Raw genomic sequence first — 19,725 nt, 5'->3', positions numbered from 1 at the left:
AAACAATAAATGTTACCAGAGTATGCAGGAAGTGCAGAGCAGGCAGCTTCTAAAACTGTAGACATGGCAGAGACAGCTGGCTGCCTTAACAGCCACTAAGTTCGTCAGCAGTTGAAAACTGCATGCTAATACCCATTCCTACGCTAGAAAGACCCAGAGGCACATTCCCTTTGTGAGTATTGAAAAATAACCCCAAGAGAATCACCTTAACCATCTCTGTACCTTCTGAATCTAGACTGTCAGGGAAGAGAGTGAGGAGTGTAATCATTAGCAGGCTTTTCATTCAACCTGGATGTTGGGTACCAAAACCCAAATGTAAATGCCTACTTTTCAAAGGAGATAGGGACATATTTACCATAATATGGAGCAAAATAATTTACCAGAAAAAAATATTTTATGTTGCCTAAAATCAATCAGCATGTCCTAGAAATGGAACATCCAGGCAGTCTATAGCATAGTAACTTTGTCTACATAATTTAAAAGAGAGAGAGAGAGAGAGAGAGAGAGAGAGAGAGAGAGAGAGAGATGCTGTTATGCTTTATCGTGATTTGACTAATCACAATGAAAAGTCAACTTCATTGAAAATGAAGTTTCATTGAAAATGGTAAAGTTTCTGAGGGTCAGGTAACCAGGGTCTCCATCCCAAAGTTACACAAGCTAAATATTTAACACTACAACAGGACATACTACTCTTGGCTCTGGGAAGTATTGTGTGCTGTTACTGATCAACACATAAATCTACCCTTTCAAGTGAGCCTAGAGCATGAGAAGGCTCTGAAAGTGACATGGCTACAAATGTTGCTTTAATACAGAATCCTGGTGTTCCTGCAAAAGTCTCTGTGCCAATGAGGATATTGCACAGGAGGACTCAACCAATCACAGGAGCTGTGCAGCACCATGTGTGGATCTTTAATAAAGTTCTGTTTGCTGCTTCGGATGATTAGTTTCGTTCTAAGGCCCCAGGCTCTGAATGAAGACTCAATTATGAGAAATCAATTTCCATGAGACTGGAGCTGCCCATCATGAGCTACAATTTCTTGGGCTCAATAAATCATAAGATTGTGCGTAAAGCAAGTGTCCAGAGTGCATTGGTTATATTTAAAATTATTTAGACTCTTTCAATACCTGCTTTTGCTGCATCGCTTCCTTTCCTTTAATCTATCCATGTTTGCATCCTTATGGGAAGTTCTATAATCAGTTGAAGAGAGGGAGGGGGAGGCAGAGACACAGGAGGAAGAAGGAAGGGTGTTTGAGAACAATTCAGAGTCCAGGGGCTTGTTATTTCCAAATGAATCAAGCCACACTCAAAGTTTCTCTGGAACTTACACAAGTCACAAGCTGAAGATTGCAGCTGTCTGGTTTAGTTCAAGCTCAGAATGATAGTTTGACTAAAATAATATGGTAGAAGTGGACTATCATAGTGTAACAAATCTACTCACAAGTCTGGTAGAAAGACAGAAAGTAAAGGTCCAAAGAAACAAAACTTGAAGCATGCTTGGTTGGGCACCTGAGTGATCTATTACCAGATGTGCTATTCCCACTCTGTTGTTGGTCAGTAAACAGCTATATGGTCCAGAGATTTAGAAAGCTAATAACCGAAACACAAGGTAGAAGGATCTAAGGAAAGCTGTGTGCAAAATCCACTTAAAATGTGAACTAAATGTGGACAAAAAAGAATGTGAAAACAGTTTTTTCCTTAAATTCTAAGTTAGAAACATATTTTGGAACAACTGAACAAGAAAGAAATTAACTTCACAAATTCACAGAATAGAAAGATAAGAATATCTTTTAAATTAACTTGAAGTTGAAAACCAAAATCCTGCAAAAAGGAAGAGATTAAATACCCTGAGTGAAATCTATTTCTTTCAGGACTCCAGTAATATAATTTTTCTCACTAATAAAATAAAGGGGGTAATCATTGTAATCTCCATACATAAAGAACTTGAAATAATGTTGGATTTAACTTTTAATTTAAAAATGTTAACAAACTGTTAAGATAAGAAATGTTATCAACTTTATTATAAAAGGTACTTATCGAAAAGGCTGCTGGTGCTTCCTTGTAATAGCCAGATACACACATGGAGATATTGTCCACCACTTCTGCTCAAGATTGTTTTTATTGCTTTATCCAGCCAAGTAACACAAAAAGTAAACAGTTACAGACTGAATCAGAACAAAACTGTCCTTCTTTTATTAATAACAGACAACTCCAAAAAGGAACCTTTGGAAACACAAAAGAGCACTGTCAATTTCATAAGGAAGATCCTGGGTTTAAAAATTCAAAGTATTTTTGATCTAAAGAGTTAGAGAACCAAAATGATTCTAGATGCACACTTGGTCCAATGAGAAACACTTGTTCTTGTCATAGCTATGACATGTCCTACACACATAGCTACATGAATGCCCATATATGTTCATATATGGGAATCCCTCTGCTGGATATTCTAAATAAGACTGCTATGAATATAGTGGAGCACATGTCCTTATTTTGTGTCAGAACATCTTTTGGGTATATGCCAAGGAGTGGTATAGCTGGGTCCACAAGTAGTAAGTACTATGTCCAGTTTTCTGAGGATCCCCCAGACTGTTTTCCAGAGTGGTTGTGCCAGTTTACAATTGCACCAGCAAATGAGGAGTGTTCTTTCTCCACATCCTTACCAGCATCTGCTATAACCTGAGGTTTTGACCTTAGCTAATCTGACTAGTGTGAGGTAGAATCTCAGGGTTGTTTTGATTCGCATTTCCCTGATGACTAAGGATGTTGAACATTTTAGGTGCTTCTCAGTCACTCAGCATTCCTCACTTGAGAATTCTTTTTTTAGCTCTATACCCCATTTTTTAAAGGGTTATTTGGTTTTCTGGAATCTAACTTGAGTTCTTTTTATATATTAGATATTAGCCCTTTATTGGATGTAGGATTGGTAAAGATCTTTTCCTAATCTGTTGGTTGCCATTTTGTCCTATTGACAATGTCCATTGCCTTATAGAAGTTTTGCGATTTCATGAGTTCCCATTTCTTGCTTGCTGATCTTAAAGCATATGCCATTGGTGTTCTGTTCAGGAAAATTTCCCCTGTGCCCATGTGTTCGAGGCTCTTCCCCACTTTCTTTTCTATTAGTTTCATTGTATCTGGTTTTATGTGGAGGTCCTTGATCTACTTGAACTTGAGCTATGTACAGTGAGATAAGAATGGAATGATTTGCATTCTTCTATATGCTGACCTCTGGTTGAACCAGCATCATTTGTTGAAAATGCAGTCTGTTTTCCACTGAATGGTTTTAGCTCCTTTGTCAAAGATCAAGTGACCACAGTTGTGTGGATTCATTTCTGGGTCTTCAATTCTATTCCATTGATCTACCGTGTGTCTCTGTACCAATACCAGGTAGTTTTATATCACTATTGTTCTGTAACACAGCTTGAGGTCAGGGATGGTGAATTCCCCTGAAGTTCTTTTATTGTTGAGAATAGTTTTTACTACCCTAGGTTTTCTGTTATTCCAGACGAATTTGAGAATTGCTCTTTCTATCTCTGTGAAAATTTGAGTTGGAATTTTGATGGTGGTTGCATTAAATCTGTAGATTGCTTTCGGCAAGATGGCCATTTTTGCTATATTAATCCTGCCAATCCATGAGCATGGGAGATCTTTCCATCTTCTGAGATCTTCTTCAATTTCTTTCTTCAGAGACTTAAAGTTATACAGATCTTTCACTTGCTTGCTTAGAGTCATACCAAGGTATTTTGTATTATTTGTGACTATTGTGAAGGGTGTCATTTCCCTAATTTCATTCCCAGCCTGTTTACCCTTTGAGTAGAGGAAGACTACAAATTTGTTTGAGTTAATTTTATAGCCAGCCACATTGCTGATAATGTTTATCAGGTTTAGTAGTTCTCTGGTAGAACTTTTGGGGGATCACTTAAGTATTCTATCATATAATCTGCAAATAGTGATATTTTGATTTCTTTCCAATTTGTATCCCTTTGACCTCCTTTTGTTGTCTAATTGCTCTGGCTAGGTCTTCATGTACTATATTTAATAGGTAGGGAGAGAGTGGGCAGCCTTGTTTAGTCCCTGATTTTAGTGGGATTGCTTCAACTTTCTCTTCATTTAGTATAATGTTGGCTACTGGTTTGCTGTATATTGATTTTACTATGTTTAGGAATGGGCTTTGAATTCCTGATCTTTCCAAGACTTTTATCATGAAGGGGTATTTAATTTTGTCAAATACTTTCTCAGCATCTAATGAGATGATCATGTGGTTCCCCCCATCCCTTTGAGTTTGTTTATATAGTGGATTACGTTGATGGATTTCCTTATATTGAACCATCCCTGCATCCCTGGGATGAAGCCTACTTGATCATGATGGATGATCATTTTGATATGTTCTTGGATTCGGTTTGTGAGAATTGTATTGAGTATTTTTGCATCAATATTCTTAAGGGAAATTGGTCTGAAGGTCTCTTTCTTTGTTGGGTCTTTGTGTGGTTGAGGTATTAGTGTAATTGTGGCTTCATAGAATGAATTTGGTAGTGTTCCTTCTGTTACTATTTTGTGAAATAGTTCTAAGAGTATTAATATTAGGTCTTCTTTGAAAGCCTGATATAATTCTGCACTAAATCCATCTGGTCCTGGGCTCTTTCTGTTGTTGTTGGGAGACCTGTGAAATCTTCACCTTTCTCACTTTTGAAGCTTAGAAAGAGTGGAAAGTTTGAGGTTGCTTTAAATGAAAAGAAAAATTGTTCAAGTTTCTGTAGGCTACAATTTTCATATATGTGTTTAACTAACATTCATTATTCCCCAATAGCTAAGTTAAATACTTTTCAGGAAAGTTAGGGGAAAATCCAACAAGACAAATGAGATGCAATAAAGAAATGTGTGAAATGATCCCTAAGTGAAACAGAAATTCAGAGAAGAGCCACAGCAGTCAAATGTATTTGCTTGTAGACTAAAAACATACATTTCCCCTATCAATGGCTGCTAGATAGACAGAAATGTAGGAAATAGTGTGGCATGCCCATCTATTTTTCAGACACAGAAAAACATTCTGCTAGCTTCCACAGATGTTGCCAACAAAAGGCTCTCACAGAATCCCTTCCAGAATCATCCTCCCATAGAAGGCAGCCCATCACTCAAGGCAACTCTTTCGGAAGGAAGCCGCCTCCTCTGTTGGTTAGAGTACAAAGTTCCATCTTTCACAATCACAGCTCTCGGCGCTCTCAGTTCCAGGTCATCTTAAGGAGGCAACTGTGATAGGCCGGGCTGCTCAGATCTCCTCACAGCTCAATTTCTTCCCTCCCTGGGAACCTCTTCTTTATTCCCTGCTGGCTGTTCTTGCAGAACCTGTGCATAATGATCTGCATGGAAATCTTCAAGATTCCCTTTTCCAAAAACTCTGATCTAAATTCCAATAAAAAGTCAACTTTGTGTGCATCAAGCAGGAGTGCAGACGGACAAGCTGACCTAGTTAACACAGGAGGAAAGCAATAAGCAGACAATGAAAAGTGTGGCTCAGGAGACTACAAGACCTTGAACACCACCCTAGTTTAGAATTCCATTCATCTTTCAGCATTTCAAGCTTTTCAAATGCTGAGTGGCCCAGAGCTGTGAATTCATCCTCCTGGATAAGGAGGCAGAGCTAAAATTAATACAAATGCAAGCATGAAAGTTCTCAGAATTGATGCTGCTTAGAATCTACACAAACTTTGTGTTTTATTCACAGTTGTTGGCACATGTTCAAAAGACAGATGACTACTGCTGAGCTGTTCAGAAAGCAAAGCCATAGGGAGGGAAACATAGTATGAGTTATTTTTGATAGATAATATCATGATGCATATTTCAAATTAGAATGGCCACTGAAGCAAGTACAAGTGAAATAAATTGGAGCAGGGTGATATGATGGTACTATCTGGATTCCAGGACTAACCTAATAATCACGAGGAAAAAAAGTGAGTGATAGTGGCACACTGACATGTTAACAGTTGGGTAGATTCTCAGTTGACCATGAGCATGTCCAAATGAGACCCCTGTGAAGGGAAGATATTACACAAAGGGTTTCTGATGCCTTTTTGAAGGTGTCTCAGGCCCCATGTCCCTTTCTGCTTCCTGTAGTTCATGTGAGATAGTCCTACATAGAGTTGAGATACAGAATAAGCTGCTGTGAAGTTTTGTGGCACCAAGCCACACATACCACCAATTTCATTAATTTCTTTAAAGTGATGCTTTTAAAGAGAGGAGCACAGTATTTTAAAATTCTAACTCATCCAGTCCTCCTCACTGGCTAACACCACATTTCCTCACCTAACTGATATTCACCTCCATTCTGCCTACTCTTGGACTCTCACACTTGTGGTTTGTCCTGCTGGGCTGCTGAGTTAGAGCTTTCCTCTACTCTCTTCTGGAACTCCTCATTATTGTTTAAATTGAAAATAAAATCAGAAATTGCATGCAAATGTGGTGCCCATGTGTCAGTCTATAGGGCCTCTGGGACAACAAGATGGAGGGACCTAGGAGGGAAAGTGGACAAGGGCAGTGGGGGTGGGGGTGGGGGACCTGATCTGGAATTGGGTAGCAGAAAAGGACTGAAGCACTGAGGGCCAGTAGAAAGAATGGAAATAGGCAACCTCAGGAAATAGGAAGTTGCGGGGACCGTCCAGAGACCTGGGAGATAAGAGACTCTCAGGAATCAAAGGGAGGGACCTTAGATGAAATGTCTGACAGTAGGAAGAGGGAACTTATAGAGCCTACCTCCAGCAGGAAGACAGGGCATCAAGTGATGGATGGGGTTACCATCCCACAGTCACATTTCTGACCCATAATTGTTCCTGTCTGAAAGAATTACAGGGATGGAAATGGAGAGGATCCTGAGGAAAAGAACGTTCAGTGATAGGCCCAAATTTGGATCCAGCTCAAGGGGAGGTCCCAAGACCTGACACTATTACTGAGGCTATGGAGTATTCACAAAAAGAAACCTGTCATGATTACACTCTGAATGACCCAACAAGCAGCTGAAAGAGTCAGATGCAGATATTTGCACCCAACCAATGAACAGAAGAAGCAGCTGACCTCTGTTGTTGAATTATGGAAGGCTGAAAGAAGCTGAAGAGAATGTTGATCCAGTAAGAGAACCAACAGTCTCAATTTGGACCCCCAAGATCTCTCAAACACTGGACCACCAAACAGGTAGCATACACCAGCTGATATGAGGCCCCAACACACATACAGTAGAGGACTTCTGTGTCTGTGTTCATTCAGAGATGATACATCTAACCCTCAAGAGACTGGAGGCCTCAGCGAGTTTAGAGGTCAAGTGAGGTGAGAGATGGGGGCATCCACATGGAGACAGGGGTGGGGAAGAGGTGTGGGCTGTGGAGCAGTAGGAGGGTGGATGAAGAAGAGCAGGAAATGGAATATGGCGTGTAAAATATAAATTAATTTAATAAAAAAGAAAGAAATATTTTCAAAAAAAATATCATAGAAGAAAACTTCCCTAACCTAGAGAAGGGGATGCCTATCAAGGTACAAGATGCATTCAGGACACCAAATAGGCTGAAGCAGAAAATAAAGTCCTCTTTCCATAAAATAATTAAAATAGTAGATATAAAGAACAAAGAAGGATGTTAAAAGTTGCAAGGGAAAAAGATTAAGTAAAATATCAAGACAGAGCTACTAGAATTGCACCTTAATTCTCAACAGAGACATTTAATGACAGAAGGACCTAGACAGATGTGCCATAGACTCTGAAACCACCGACACCAAACCAGATTACTATATCTAGCAAAATTTTCAAACACCATAGATGGAGAAAATAAGACATTCCACTATAAAACCAAATTTAAGCAATATACATCTACAAATCCAGCTTTATAGAAGGAGAACTTCAACCTAAGGAGGTTAACTACACCCAGGAAAACACAGGGCATAAATAATCTAAGAGAATCAAAATCAAAAGAGGGGGAATAAATAATCTCACACCAGCAAAATTAACAGAAGGGAAGTACACATACTCACACACACACTACACACAAACAACCACCACCACCAGCAGCAGCAGAAGCAGCAGCAGCATCTGTTCCAACAGAAAAATAGCAGGAATCAACAGTCTCTAGTCATGGATATCTCTCAACAGCAATGGTCTCAATTTCCCGATAAAAAGGGAACAGACTAAAGAAATGAGTGTAAAAACAGGATCTGTCCTCTGCTGCATCCAAGAAACATATATTAACATCAAGAGTATTGTAACCTCAGACCCCTATCCATCCCCCTCTCCCATACTCTGCCTGTATGAGGTTGCTCCCCAACCCACCAACTTGCTGTCCTGGCATCCCCCTACACTAGGGCATCAAGCCTCCACAGGACCAAGGGCCTCCCCCTCCTATTGATGCCAGATAAGGCAATCATCTGCTCCATATCCAGCTGTAGCCATAGGTCCCCCCATGTGTACTCTGTGGTTGGTGGTTTAGTCCCTGGAAGCTTTGGTGGAACTGGTTGGTTGACATTGTTCTTCCTATGGGGTTGCAAACCCCTTCAGATCCTTCAGTCCTTGCCCTGAATCCTCCATTGGGGTCTCTGCATTCAGTCCGATATCAAAGATTGGAATGGTGAAGAACAGGTTTACAGAAAAAATTAAATTTGATCATTATATATTGTATATATGTTTTGAACTGTCACACTGAAGTACATTAATGTTTAAATACTCATAATGTTAAGAGTTCTTTTGTTGACTAATATTTTATTGTTTAAAGTAGTATAGAAAGGTTTCATTAAGGTAATTTTAAGCAGAGTTTATTGTTGATGTTCCTGCCCTTAGCTTCCTTGTCTCCCTGATTTTCTTTATGCTTTGACTTTCCAGCCAATAGCTCCCTTCCACTTTAAGGCCATATGTGTCCTATTGCCCTTCCCTACTTCCTTAACACATTTTCTCTACTAATAGTCTTCTTTCTAATGTCATGACTTATATTTAAACACACACACACAGGTGCACACATGCTCATATACTCACATACATGCATGTATATACCTTGAAAGCCAGTACCCACATATGAAACTGTCACACTAAACTACATTAATATACCCGTACACCCACAAGACTTGAAAGCCTCTACGGAGACACTGGCCTATCCATGTTGATTGCAGCTCTATTCACAGCAGCAGGGTAGCGGGATCACCCCAGAAGTGCATTAGCAGATGAATGGACCATTAAACAGTCGCACACAGTACACTTTGATTCAGCCGCAAGAAAATGAAACTTTGAAAATTGCAAGGAAATGGATAGATCTGAAAATTTATGTGAAATAACCTAATCTCAAAAGAGTAGTTTTAAATTATAATATATTTAAACAAATTTGCAAACCCCAAATTCACCCAATGTTTATAAATATATATATATAATATTTATGATACATGTGATATATAATATAATAATGCATATTATAAAACATTATATATTAGCATATATATGTATTAGAACATAGCACAATGTATAATGCATTATATTTAATAAATAAATTCCAAAAAGTCTGATTCCTTCCAGTAATTTGCACCCTGTTTGTTTGTCTGTTTTTAGGTAATATCTAATATATTGCAAGCTGGCATTGAGAGCACTATTTGCTCAAGAACTACTTTGAGCTGATTCTCCTTCATCTACCTACTAAGCACTGGAATTACAGATGTCCACCACTATGCCCAGATCATATGGTTTGACTGATCAGACACAGAGCCTGTGCATTTGGGGGAAACACTCTACTAAATGAGCTGCATCATCAAGTTAGCTACTTTTTTTTTTATATTATCTACTTTGTAATTGGGAATTTGCCATCTGATCACAGAGTTTCAATATAAGGATTGTATGTGTGTGCTATAGAATAAGACCTCTATCAAAAGCTTCTTACCGCAGCCAGCAGGAGGTGGACAATGCAGAAGGCAGTTCTCTATAATGTGCTGAGGAAGGGGATAGGGGATTGTGCAGCCTTAGGTGAACTGTGAAACGGAAAAATGACTCTGCCCCTTGTGCATACCCAAGGCTCAAGTCACGTATTCTGTGACAGACACATGAGACTGTGCAAGTCAGCATTGACTCTGTGGCTTGACTACATGTGTGTTCAACCATGCCACCACTCAAAAGAAAGAGAGATGAAGATTCAACCTAAGCCTTTTTCTTATCCCCATCACACTTAGGCATTTGATTCCTTGATTTCTAAAAGGTATTTCAGCAGTATTTTAAACTTTCTTTACTCATTTCTTTTCCTTATTATTTATTGCACAAATAGTCCTATAAATAGTGATCAAAGTCTAAACTAAATGCATCTGATTTGTTTCATAAAAACTGAGATAAATTGTTTTCTAAATGCTTATTTCCTTACATTTTTATTTTCATATTTTTATTATGAAACAATTTCACATTTATAGAAAAAATATGTGATGAATAGAAAAGATTGCTTATGTCCTTCACCTCAATGCTTCCCCAGCACACTCCTGCATGGCAGGACGACTGCGTCTAAAGTCATATTCCATACTTAGTCTTCATGTATTTCAGTCTGAAGCCTTGACATTTTTGAAGACTCTAAGAAAGTCACATTATAAACTGTGCCCCATTAGGTTTCATAGTTATCTTTGAATACTCTTATTAGTTATACACAATTGAAATTAGTGCAGAAGCAATATTGTGTGGATTCAGTCCTGTCCTCTAAGTGGCACACGATGTTATACTTGGGTGAGACAAGTGAAAAGCGCCCCCCCCTCTGTCTGTCTGTCTGTCCCCCTCCTCTCTCTCCTTCTGTCTCTCTTCATCATTACCCAACAAATCTATCTATTAAAATGGTTATTAGTGTCAGTATGAGGTTATGTTCTTTTTTGATGTTTATTTAAGCTTATGTAAATACACTTCTGTGTGTGCAACAAGGCACACATGTGGAGGTCTATGGACAACTTATGGGAACTGGCTCTATCTCCAAGTGAGTCTAGGAAATCCAGCTTTGAAAAACGAGTTTGTCAACAGGTGCCTTTACCCACTGAACTACCACTCACCTTGTGAGTTGATTCTATTCTAAGCTCTCCTGACATTTATTTTCCTAGAAATAAGGATCGATGTTTAGGGATGGACTATATGACTTCTCAATTAGCAGTTGTTTGATTCTCCCAGGTTGCCTTGAGCAAAAGGACTGCTAGTAACAGCCAGGAAGAGGATCCTTATGTACTTAATCACTGCCATTTTTAATATTCCACGGTTCCTTGGGGGAAAACACACAATGATCACAGCATCCTGAATGTACAATCTCAGCTAGGGAAGTTTTGGGTCATTGCAAGCCTTCCTGAACTCTAGGAAACTTCAAAAATTTCTGTCTTTGACAGACAGACTGCTGGTGCTGATTCTATGCAGGCAAGGCTCTGATTGTGCAAACATAAACTTCCATTTGTGTGTGAGGTATGTTGTGCATGGTGCAAACACAACCCTTTATATCCATGCACAGTGTGATGCAGTTCGGTCTAATAGCCTTCTCTAGCTATATGAGCAGGGAACTCAGGCTTAGTATGTGGTCAGATACCTCCTGCACTGCCTCCCTCTGTGTTGCAATAAAAGTTTTCTTGCAAATGCCCTTCCATTGCCTACTTTTCAAAGTGTTAGGTGAACTGGTAACACAAAAGTCCAACAGCAGAGACAGCAGAGGCATTGGAGTGGCAGAGGCACCAACTGTGGAATGATTGACTGACCAGGCTACAAGGGTGGCAAGACTGCCATTGTCTTCACAGTTAAACGAGGGACAACATGTGCTGCTGCTAAACAGCCTGTCTGCAGAAGAGACACATTCTGTGTCTAAGAGGATTCTGGCCTTTGACACACTAAAGACAGAAGGAAATCATCCATGCAACAGATCTTTCTACGCCAAGAAGCCAGGAATGTGCTATATATGAAGAAGTAAAGCTTCCTGTGCTCCTGTATAGCTTTCTATCTCTACTCACTTGTCTTCATTCTCTTCAGTGATCTGTTAAGCAAAATACATGACTCCTTATAAATATGGTTTAATTATTGCATAGAACCCTTTTCTTTTCTATAGTGATGGTATTATGTGCTTAGATAGAGAGAGATAGGAAAGTACAGTGCACCATCCTAAAACGTGAATTTGGACTTCATTATTATTTTTCTATTAAAATATTTTATACACTATATTTGGATCATATTTCTTCCCCCCACAAACACTCCTCCAATATATTCCCTACCTCCCTACATTTTGTTTTGGAGTTTATTTTTTGTTTTGTTTTTATTTGAGAGAGAGCCAGAACGTGGTATTGTACAGATTCTCTTGATATGTGATTGCTTCTAGTGTAAACCCAGAACTAGAGAAACTCTGTATCCTTAGAGCTTCTTATGTGCTCAATAGGTCCCCAGCTTCCACCGCTGAAAATTCATATTGCAGACTCTAAGTCTTGTTCGAAGGACTGAGCCCCATGTCTACAGCAGTGTGGTCTGCAGGCTGAAATAGAAAAGCAGGAAGCTAGCTCGCTGACAGCTAATGAGAAGAAAGGTAAGCATTTTGAGACAGTGGACAGTGTTGGAGCAAGGAGGAAAGGAGAAATAGAAAGGCTAGAAAGCTGAGGCTGACGACAAATAGAACATTCTGGTGAGCCAAAGAAATGGTAGTCTTGGTCACTGGAAGAGTTCCAGGCAACTGTAAAACATGTAGGGCCAATGGACACAGACACCACAGACATTGGAGCTGTCACTTGTCACTGACCAAGACCAGCCCTTGAAAAGATCCATCCCTCCTATCCATGGTTTCAATCTACAGAGTGAACAAGGCCCCTGACAGCTGGTTGGAAACATTGCTGAAAGAAACATTGCTAGGCTTCTATACTGGAAGATTACCTTCCCACTTAAAATTGCTAAATATTTCCTGGGAAAATGCCTTGGGAATATGTCACATCTTACCTTCCATCCGACTTTGTCTCACCAGTTAAGCAGTGGTTGCTTTTCTCTTGTCTGCATTATGAAGTAGCAATTTTCCCAGTCTCTTACTCTTTTGAATGTTACTGACAGACGTTCTATTATTTAACCTTTCTCCTCTTTCAAGGATCAAACACATTCTGTATTGCATTAAATCTTATTGGAATCAAATGTTGTATTTTATCCAGTATGATAAACTTTTAGCTTCATTCTATATTTTGAGTTTCGGGTGACTCTGGTTTATGAGCCTCCTCAAACTGGCTTCTCTGTCCTTGTGACAGCATCACCACCTTTTAAACATCAGGTGTAAGATACTCTGAGTTCATTCATCTTATACAAACCTGAAGTCAGCCATTCCTTTAACAATACTTAATTATTCTAGTAGGGAAAGATATGTAGATACTACCATCCATGTACCAAATATGCTCATTGCTACTCAGATGTTGTTATTCCTAGTTTCTCACAGTAAACAGAGCAGAGATTTAAATGTGGTACAAACACCTTAACATAAGTGAAACCTATACCTGTTACTGAAAGACATGAGATTACATGGTACTTGTAACTCAGTTCTAACATCCAAACTTTACTCTGCTTTTGATCTGCGATCACTGTCTTCATTAGTGAGAAAACTGGCTCTCATGATTATCTTTTTTAAAAGATTTGTTTATTTATGTATATTAGTACTGTGATAGAAGAGAACATTAGACAGAAGAGAGCATCAGATCACATTATAGATGGTTGATCTCATTGTAGATTGGTTGGTTTGATGCTCTTTTTTTTTTTTTTTTTTTTTTTTTTTTTTTCTGTTTGTTAGTAGGAGTGCTCACGATTAAGTCCAGACCTTGCGTATGAAAGTCAAGTGCTTTCTCACTGGGCTGCATCCTCAGCACTATTTCCTTCTGGAGTTATTTTATTTCCTTACAAACTATTTGAAAATAAGACATAACAAGGTAGAGATGAAAATTAATGGGCATTAATCTAAAGCATATCAAATACGTTTTAAAAGATTATTTTGATGTTGAATCAATAGAAATGTGTTAACTTTGACTCTTGAAAACTTGATTAAAATAAATGCCTTTCCTCATCTTTGACTTTAACTGTCCCAGGATTGTAAAGAGCAATATCTATTTAGAAACAAGAAAAGTTCTTATAACTTCAAGAACTGGGTAAAAATCTCTAACAAGAGTTACTCCAGCCGGGCATGGTGGCACACACCTTTGATCCCAGCACTTGGGAGGCAGAGGCAAGCAGATTTCTGAGTTCAAGGCCAGCCTGGTCTACAAAGTGAGTTCCAGGACAGCCAAAGCTACACAGAGAAACCCTGTCTCGAAAAACAAAAACAAACAAACAAAAAAATTACTCCAAAAATGTATTGGCTTATCATTAACATGAAGAGTTTCTGAATAACAAGGTAGTATTTTTTATTTCCTCTTCCCAGAAAGCATTTTACTACGACTACATTTTTTACATTAATCTATCAGAATAAGGTAGGCATGGAGCTTAGCTCTTGAGTCTAGCAAAGAGTGACTAGCATTCCTCCTTGCCCTATTTAGAGCATGCCAGTCACACCTGTGTACCACCATCACACCCAGGAGCACTCCCTAATGAGAGCAAAGGAGATAGTCTTTTCATCCTATAATGAAAAGGAGCGAAGGATAGTCATGAGCTAGGGAAGCATGGAAGCAGATTGAAGTTTGAGCTTCCAGATGTATAAGTAGAAGAGATGAGCAAGTGCCACTGAAGCATAATGTGTCTACATTTGTCTGGGGATGCCCCAGGTCTGTCCATGTGTCCAACTCACCCTGGATGCAGCAAATTAGCTCATACAAAATTAGGCGATGTGAGTCGTACAACACTGAGCCACGAACATGATAAGAGTGTGACTCTATTCTACTTGGAGAGCATTAAACCACATTTGAAGGATATAGTGAGTTGGGCTGGATACAGGGTCAGCACACACATACACTTAAAATGTGTGAAAACACACAGAGTCAACACTATTCTGCTTTGAAGTAGTTCAGGATGTCATACCATTGTGTGAGGGCAGAATCAATATACATGCTACTTTGAGGATTTTTCCAACCAGTAGTTCGTTAATAATTACTCTGTATAGTTAATGGGAATAAAAAAAATCTAAGAAATTACATACCTCTTTGTATGGAAAATGAGAAATTTTGATGATCTATACCATATAATCTCTTGTGAACTAAGTCAAATGATTTCTACTAAAGACAAAGGGGTCACTTTAATTCTCTAAGCAGGTATTTGCCAGATAATTCAAGTGCTGAACTTTTTTAAGCTACTAACTTTCTGGCCTTGGAGTTTGACACCACTCCTGTTTTCACAGCTCACATTTTTACGTATGTTATAAAACGACTCCACTGTGGTGGAACAGGAACCATTTTATACCCTGTCACTTAAGAAGTTAGATGTAAATTTTAAAGCGGTCAAAGTCATACATCTGCTGTATCTCAGCTCTGAGAAACACTCCTATATCCAAATGCCCAGGCTCAGCTCTGCTTGCCTGCCTTTAATAAGCCAAAGGAAAACCGAAATTATTACACGCTACATAAATCTCAGAGTTTGTGGAGTGCGAGTCATTTTCATCTTATGTGTGTTTGTACTCTTTTGAAATGCCATCACCCAGGACTCTTATGCAATGATTTTTAGGCATGGTTTTGTAATGCTTCAAACTATTTTAATTCGTATTTAAAGGTGTATTCCTAGATCACCTGAAATCAAAGTCAGTTTCAGTCTATTTTCACTGTGGTGTACAAAGCAATTTTTAAGCATCACTAATGACACAGTATTAGTGATAAAGTCCATAACTAAGAGATAAACTATGTACTTAAATTTTGTGAATTTTTTTAAAGTTAAGCCTGGTATAGCAATTCATGCCTTTAACTTGCCAGCATTTGGGAGGCAGAGGCAGGTGGATCTCTTTGAGCCTGACGTGGCCTGTATAGGAAGTTTTAACCAGCGCAGCCTTGGCCTCATATCCAGCCATCCTCAATCCTAGGGAGGAGGTTATCTTTCCTATTTGACATTCTTTAAGTAACTTTAATAAGCTCCCTTTAAAGTGTTTCGCTAATTTTAAAAATGGGGGGTCCAAATATTCCTCCCATACAAAGCACACAGTGGGACATACTCTCAATGAACACTCTAACCACTGAAGAAACCTGTATCACTAACCCTGGGGCCTCCATCCAACACAGTGGGGAGTGATAATCATGGCAGCTGCCTATTTTAAATTCTACTTTCTTAAAAGGAATTTTTCGCTTGAATTTTCATTTCTTAAAATATGGCCTAAGAACAGGAGCAAGCTATTGCAGCAATCTTCTCTTCCAGACCAGTGGGGATCCCCGGGGGTCTTCCACTGAGCTTCCAAGTCAGTGTTGAGAATCACTGAGTGACAGAAATTTTATATCACCAGTATCCATGTCATAGATGATACTTCTGGGCTGGTTTGGTTTGATTGACTGATAGTTTGGAGTTTGTTGTCCTTGTGACGTGTATTTCTCTATAGCTCAGACTATTTTCTAATTCACTCTGGAGCTCAGACTGAACTGGAGGCTGTGGTGATTATCTTACCCCAGCCCAACAGGTGCTAGCACAGCAGGTGCGGGCTACTACATCTGACTTCCGCATTGACCCTAACTTGAGGAGAAAGACTACAAATTTGCATGTGTTCCCAAATGGGTATAATTGGTCAATTCTACCCTCGGAGCCAAGCTCTATCATAGTCACTGCCCAAATACTAGCACTTCTGCTTTTCTCCCTTCAGCTATGGAAAGTGCACATCAACCCTTAGAACTACTTATCACTTCCATCCAAGCTAATGGGGATTACGTAATGTGCATCACTGAGTGAAATACAAAGCATAGAATTTTGTTGGTTTAGGTGAGGAGATCTAAAGCTTTCGTGAAGCAATTTTCTTAGTCACTTAAAACTCTTCAGAGGGAAAGTAGCTGCTGAGCATTACAGGGAAAGAGACTGCTGATAAATATCAAACTAAGCTTATTTCCTAATTATGGAGAAAGTTAATTCCATTATTGTCACTTGGAAAGAATGATGGGAATTTTAAAATAACTTGAGTGAGAAGGGGATCTATTAAAAACAATTCACTTATTTTTTTCCTTGGCTAATTGTGCTTTATATTCCAGGAATTAAGCCAACAGATGCAGTCAAAATGCCTCCAATTTATTATTTTGATGTAATTCATATACCGTTGGTTAGTGTGTGTCTACCTTTCCTAGTGTGAGGCTGTGTAATGTATAATCATTGTACCAGGGTTGAGAAAGGCTGGTGATGGCTCACATGCCTAAGGTATGGACTTAGCAGAAGCAAAATTTCCTTTGCTAACATTTTGAAACAAACTAAAAATTAAGAGACCCCCAAGACTTGTGACCCCTTTAACAGAATTTTCGTTGAAACAATTCTCCAACTTTTCCAAATTTTACCATTAAGTTAAGACTGGGAAGGAATACTTGGAAAAGCTTAGTTATTGGAAACCTGTTCTTCCCAGGGAAAAAGACCTTTTTGTGCCCCCCAGGAGCTCTTTCAAGCAGTGGCATTAGTTGCACCTCACCTCGATGGTATTCATATCTCTGCTGCTCTAGTCTCCAAGAAGCTGCTCTGTTTTCAGATCACTAATGCATCCTTTTCCTCTTTCTCCCTAGCTCTTCAGCCTAAGCAATAGGAAGCTGCTTTTCAGGTATGTGCTGCGAGGAAGTCATAGGATAGACTTTCTATAGGAAGAATGCAGACTGCGGAACCTCAGGCATCCCAGGTGAGCCTGGCTACTTGAGTACCTGGCACTCCACACTTCCTCAGCTTGGGGTCAGCACCCTGACAACCTGCTGAACCGTAGCACTTAGGTGGTGCCTGCTTTCTGCCCCTAGGTCAGATTTTCCCTCTTGCTTAGCTTTTTTCTTCACTGTGTTCTTGTCATTAATTATTTGAAGGCGAAGGAAAACATCTCAAGACTGTGTCCTCAGAAAACAGGCATGTTTTCCTAAAACCCTTCTCTGCTCCTTTCCATCTCTGAGAACAGTGCAAAGGGTTCTAGTTTCAGCCACTGGACCAGCTTTAACATTTTTCCCCCAGCCGGGCAACCCCTCCACCTTTTTAGGTTCTACGACTGCCCATATTTAAAAGAAGAAAATTCAATATGCAAGATAGTGTGAATTCCCGGTGTGTGTGTGTGTGTGTGTGTGTGTGTGTGTGTGTGTGTGTGTGTAGATGTACACCTGGATTACCTGTCTCAACCTTAGTCCTGCCATATGGCTACTAGATGCATGACAGTCAGATGGCTCCAATTGTCCTGTTAGGCTGAAGTTAGGCCCTCCAGAGCTCACCTGTCAGTGTCTAGGTAACTGGCCAAGTGCCAGCAGGGCCGCGTTCCAGAACACCTAGTGGGACAGTCCTCCCTCTCCCGCGCATTTGCTCAGCCCCCTACCTTTGCTTAAGAAAATTCTGATTTTTTTTTTTTTTTTTCCTGCACCACCACCACCGCCTTCAAAGAGAGCGGGACCATTCCCCACCAGGGCTCCTTACCTCAAACAGAGGACCGATCTTGTTTTTCTCCAGGTAAGCCTGGATTCGGGTTTGTTGACGAGATGCCATGAGAAAACAGATGGGTCAGCAGAGAGAAGACAATGCGCCTCGGCTGGGGACAGCTCTACTCTACCCCAGGGCAGGAGCTCCGAGCCTGAGCTTTCTGGCACAGCGATGGCTAGCAACTCCGTTAGCAGCGAGCCCGAAGGGAGCAGGGCTCAGGGAACCCGGGCGAGGCTCTACCAACTCAGACAACTCCGAGGCAAGGAGAGAACTACATCGCATCCTGCAGCTCGCGCCCACCCGCTCTCCGCTTTCCGCAGCACCGCCGCCGAGGCGAAATCGCGGGCAGAGGCTGGTCTGTCCTCTGGGCGGCAGCAGCAGCAGGAGCCGGTGGCCGAAGGCGAGTGTCTGTGCAGTGCCTTCGCGAGCCGAGCGGGGGACAGCGCCGGCCGCAGGGGCGACAGCGCGCGGAACCGCCCAGAGCGCGCCACGGTGTGCGCCCAGCTCCTGGCTGCCAGGAACCAGCACCCAAGCTGCTCCCCGAGGCGGTGCTCGCTCCCTAGCGACAGAGCCGCTCAAAAAGCCAATGGTAAAGGTGCTTCTTTCAAAGTGCACATAAATCTGGTGCTTGTTGGCTACTCCTTGGCAGCTACACCCGCAGTTCCAAACCACTCAGCTTGATCTTCTCCTGGCCCAGCGCTCTGCCTTCACTAGGCTGGGATGAGAAAAAGCCGGAGATGAGAACTATGGCTGGGTTTTGCCGCGAAAACAAAGTTGCTTATGTTAAAAAGAAAAAAGAAAGGAACAGATATATCTATCTTGGCCTTGAGCAAGTCAGCCACAACCGGCGTTGCTGCCTGAGAACTGATTGAAAATTCCCGAAGTACAGACACCCAAAGGCTGGAAGCAACCCTTAGGCATTTGGCAGGGAGATGAAACAAAAGCAAGCCAGCTCTCTCTGCTTCCAAGTTTGCCTACACCTTCAGCTCTGTCTGCTACACCTCTGGCTACAGCTCAGGGGCTCTGAGCTCCCACCCAACAGTTATTCCTCCAGATACTTCAGAAGCACATCAACTTTACCTCATACCTTCTTACTATGAGACGACTTTTCAAGGTTAAGATCTGCAGTTATCACAAGGTTCCGTGTAGAGTTCTTTGCATTTAAAAAACCAAAAAACGATATAAAGCACTAAAACCCCAAAGATGAGTTGTCTGGTTCTAAACCATTTTG

At 40.4% G+C, this 19,725-nt stretch overlaps 1 protein-coding gene across 11 annotated transcripts in view; it reads right to left on the bottom strand.

The window, feature by feature from the left end:
• Positions 1-19,514, bottom strand: part of A830018L16Rik (RIKEN cDNA A830018L16 gene) — a 562,288-nt gene extending 542,774 nt beyond the window's left edge. For 7 of the 11 annotated variants that reach the window (NM_001160369.2, NM_001374633.1, NM_177173.6 and 4 more), the window contains exon 1: positions 18,492-19,024. In NM_001160369.2, the coding sequence (NP_001153841.1) occupies positions 18,492-18,560 (69 nt within the window). In that variant the 5' untranslated portion in view covers positions 18,561-19,024. Of the gene's footprint in view, positions 1-18,491 lie in introns of all 11 variants that reach the window. The other 4 variants (XM_006495540.3, XM_030254976.1, XM_030254977.1 and 1 more) reach the window with 3 other exon arrangements.
• Positions 19,515-19,725: the final 211 nt, after the last annotated feature.

Source organism: Mus musculus, chromosome 1 (assembly GCF_000001635.26).
Source record: "Mus musculus strain C57BL/6J chromosome 1, GRCm38.p6 C57BL/6J".
Taxonomy (NCBI): domain Eukaryota; kingdom Metazoa; phylum Chordata; class Mammalia; order Rodentia; family Muridae; genus Mus; species Mus musculus.
Note: the sequence above shows the minus strand (reverse complement) of the source record. Positions and strands in the feature narration are given on the sequence as shown.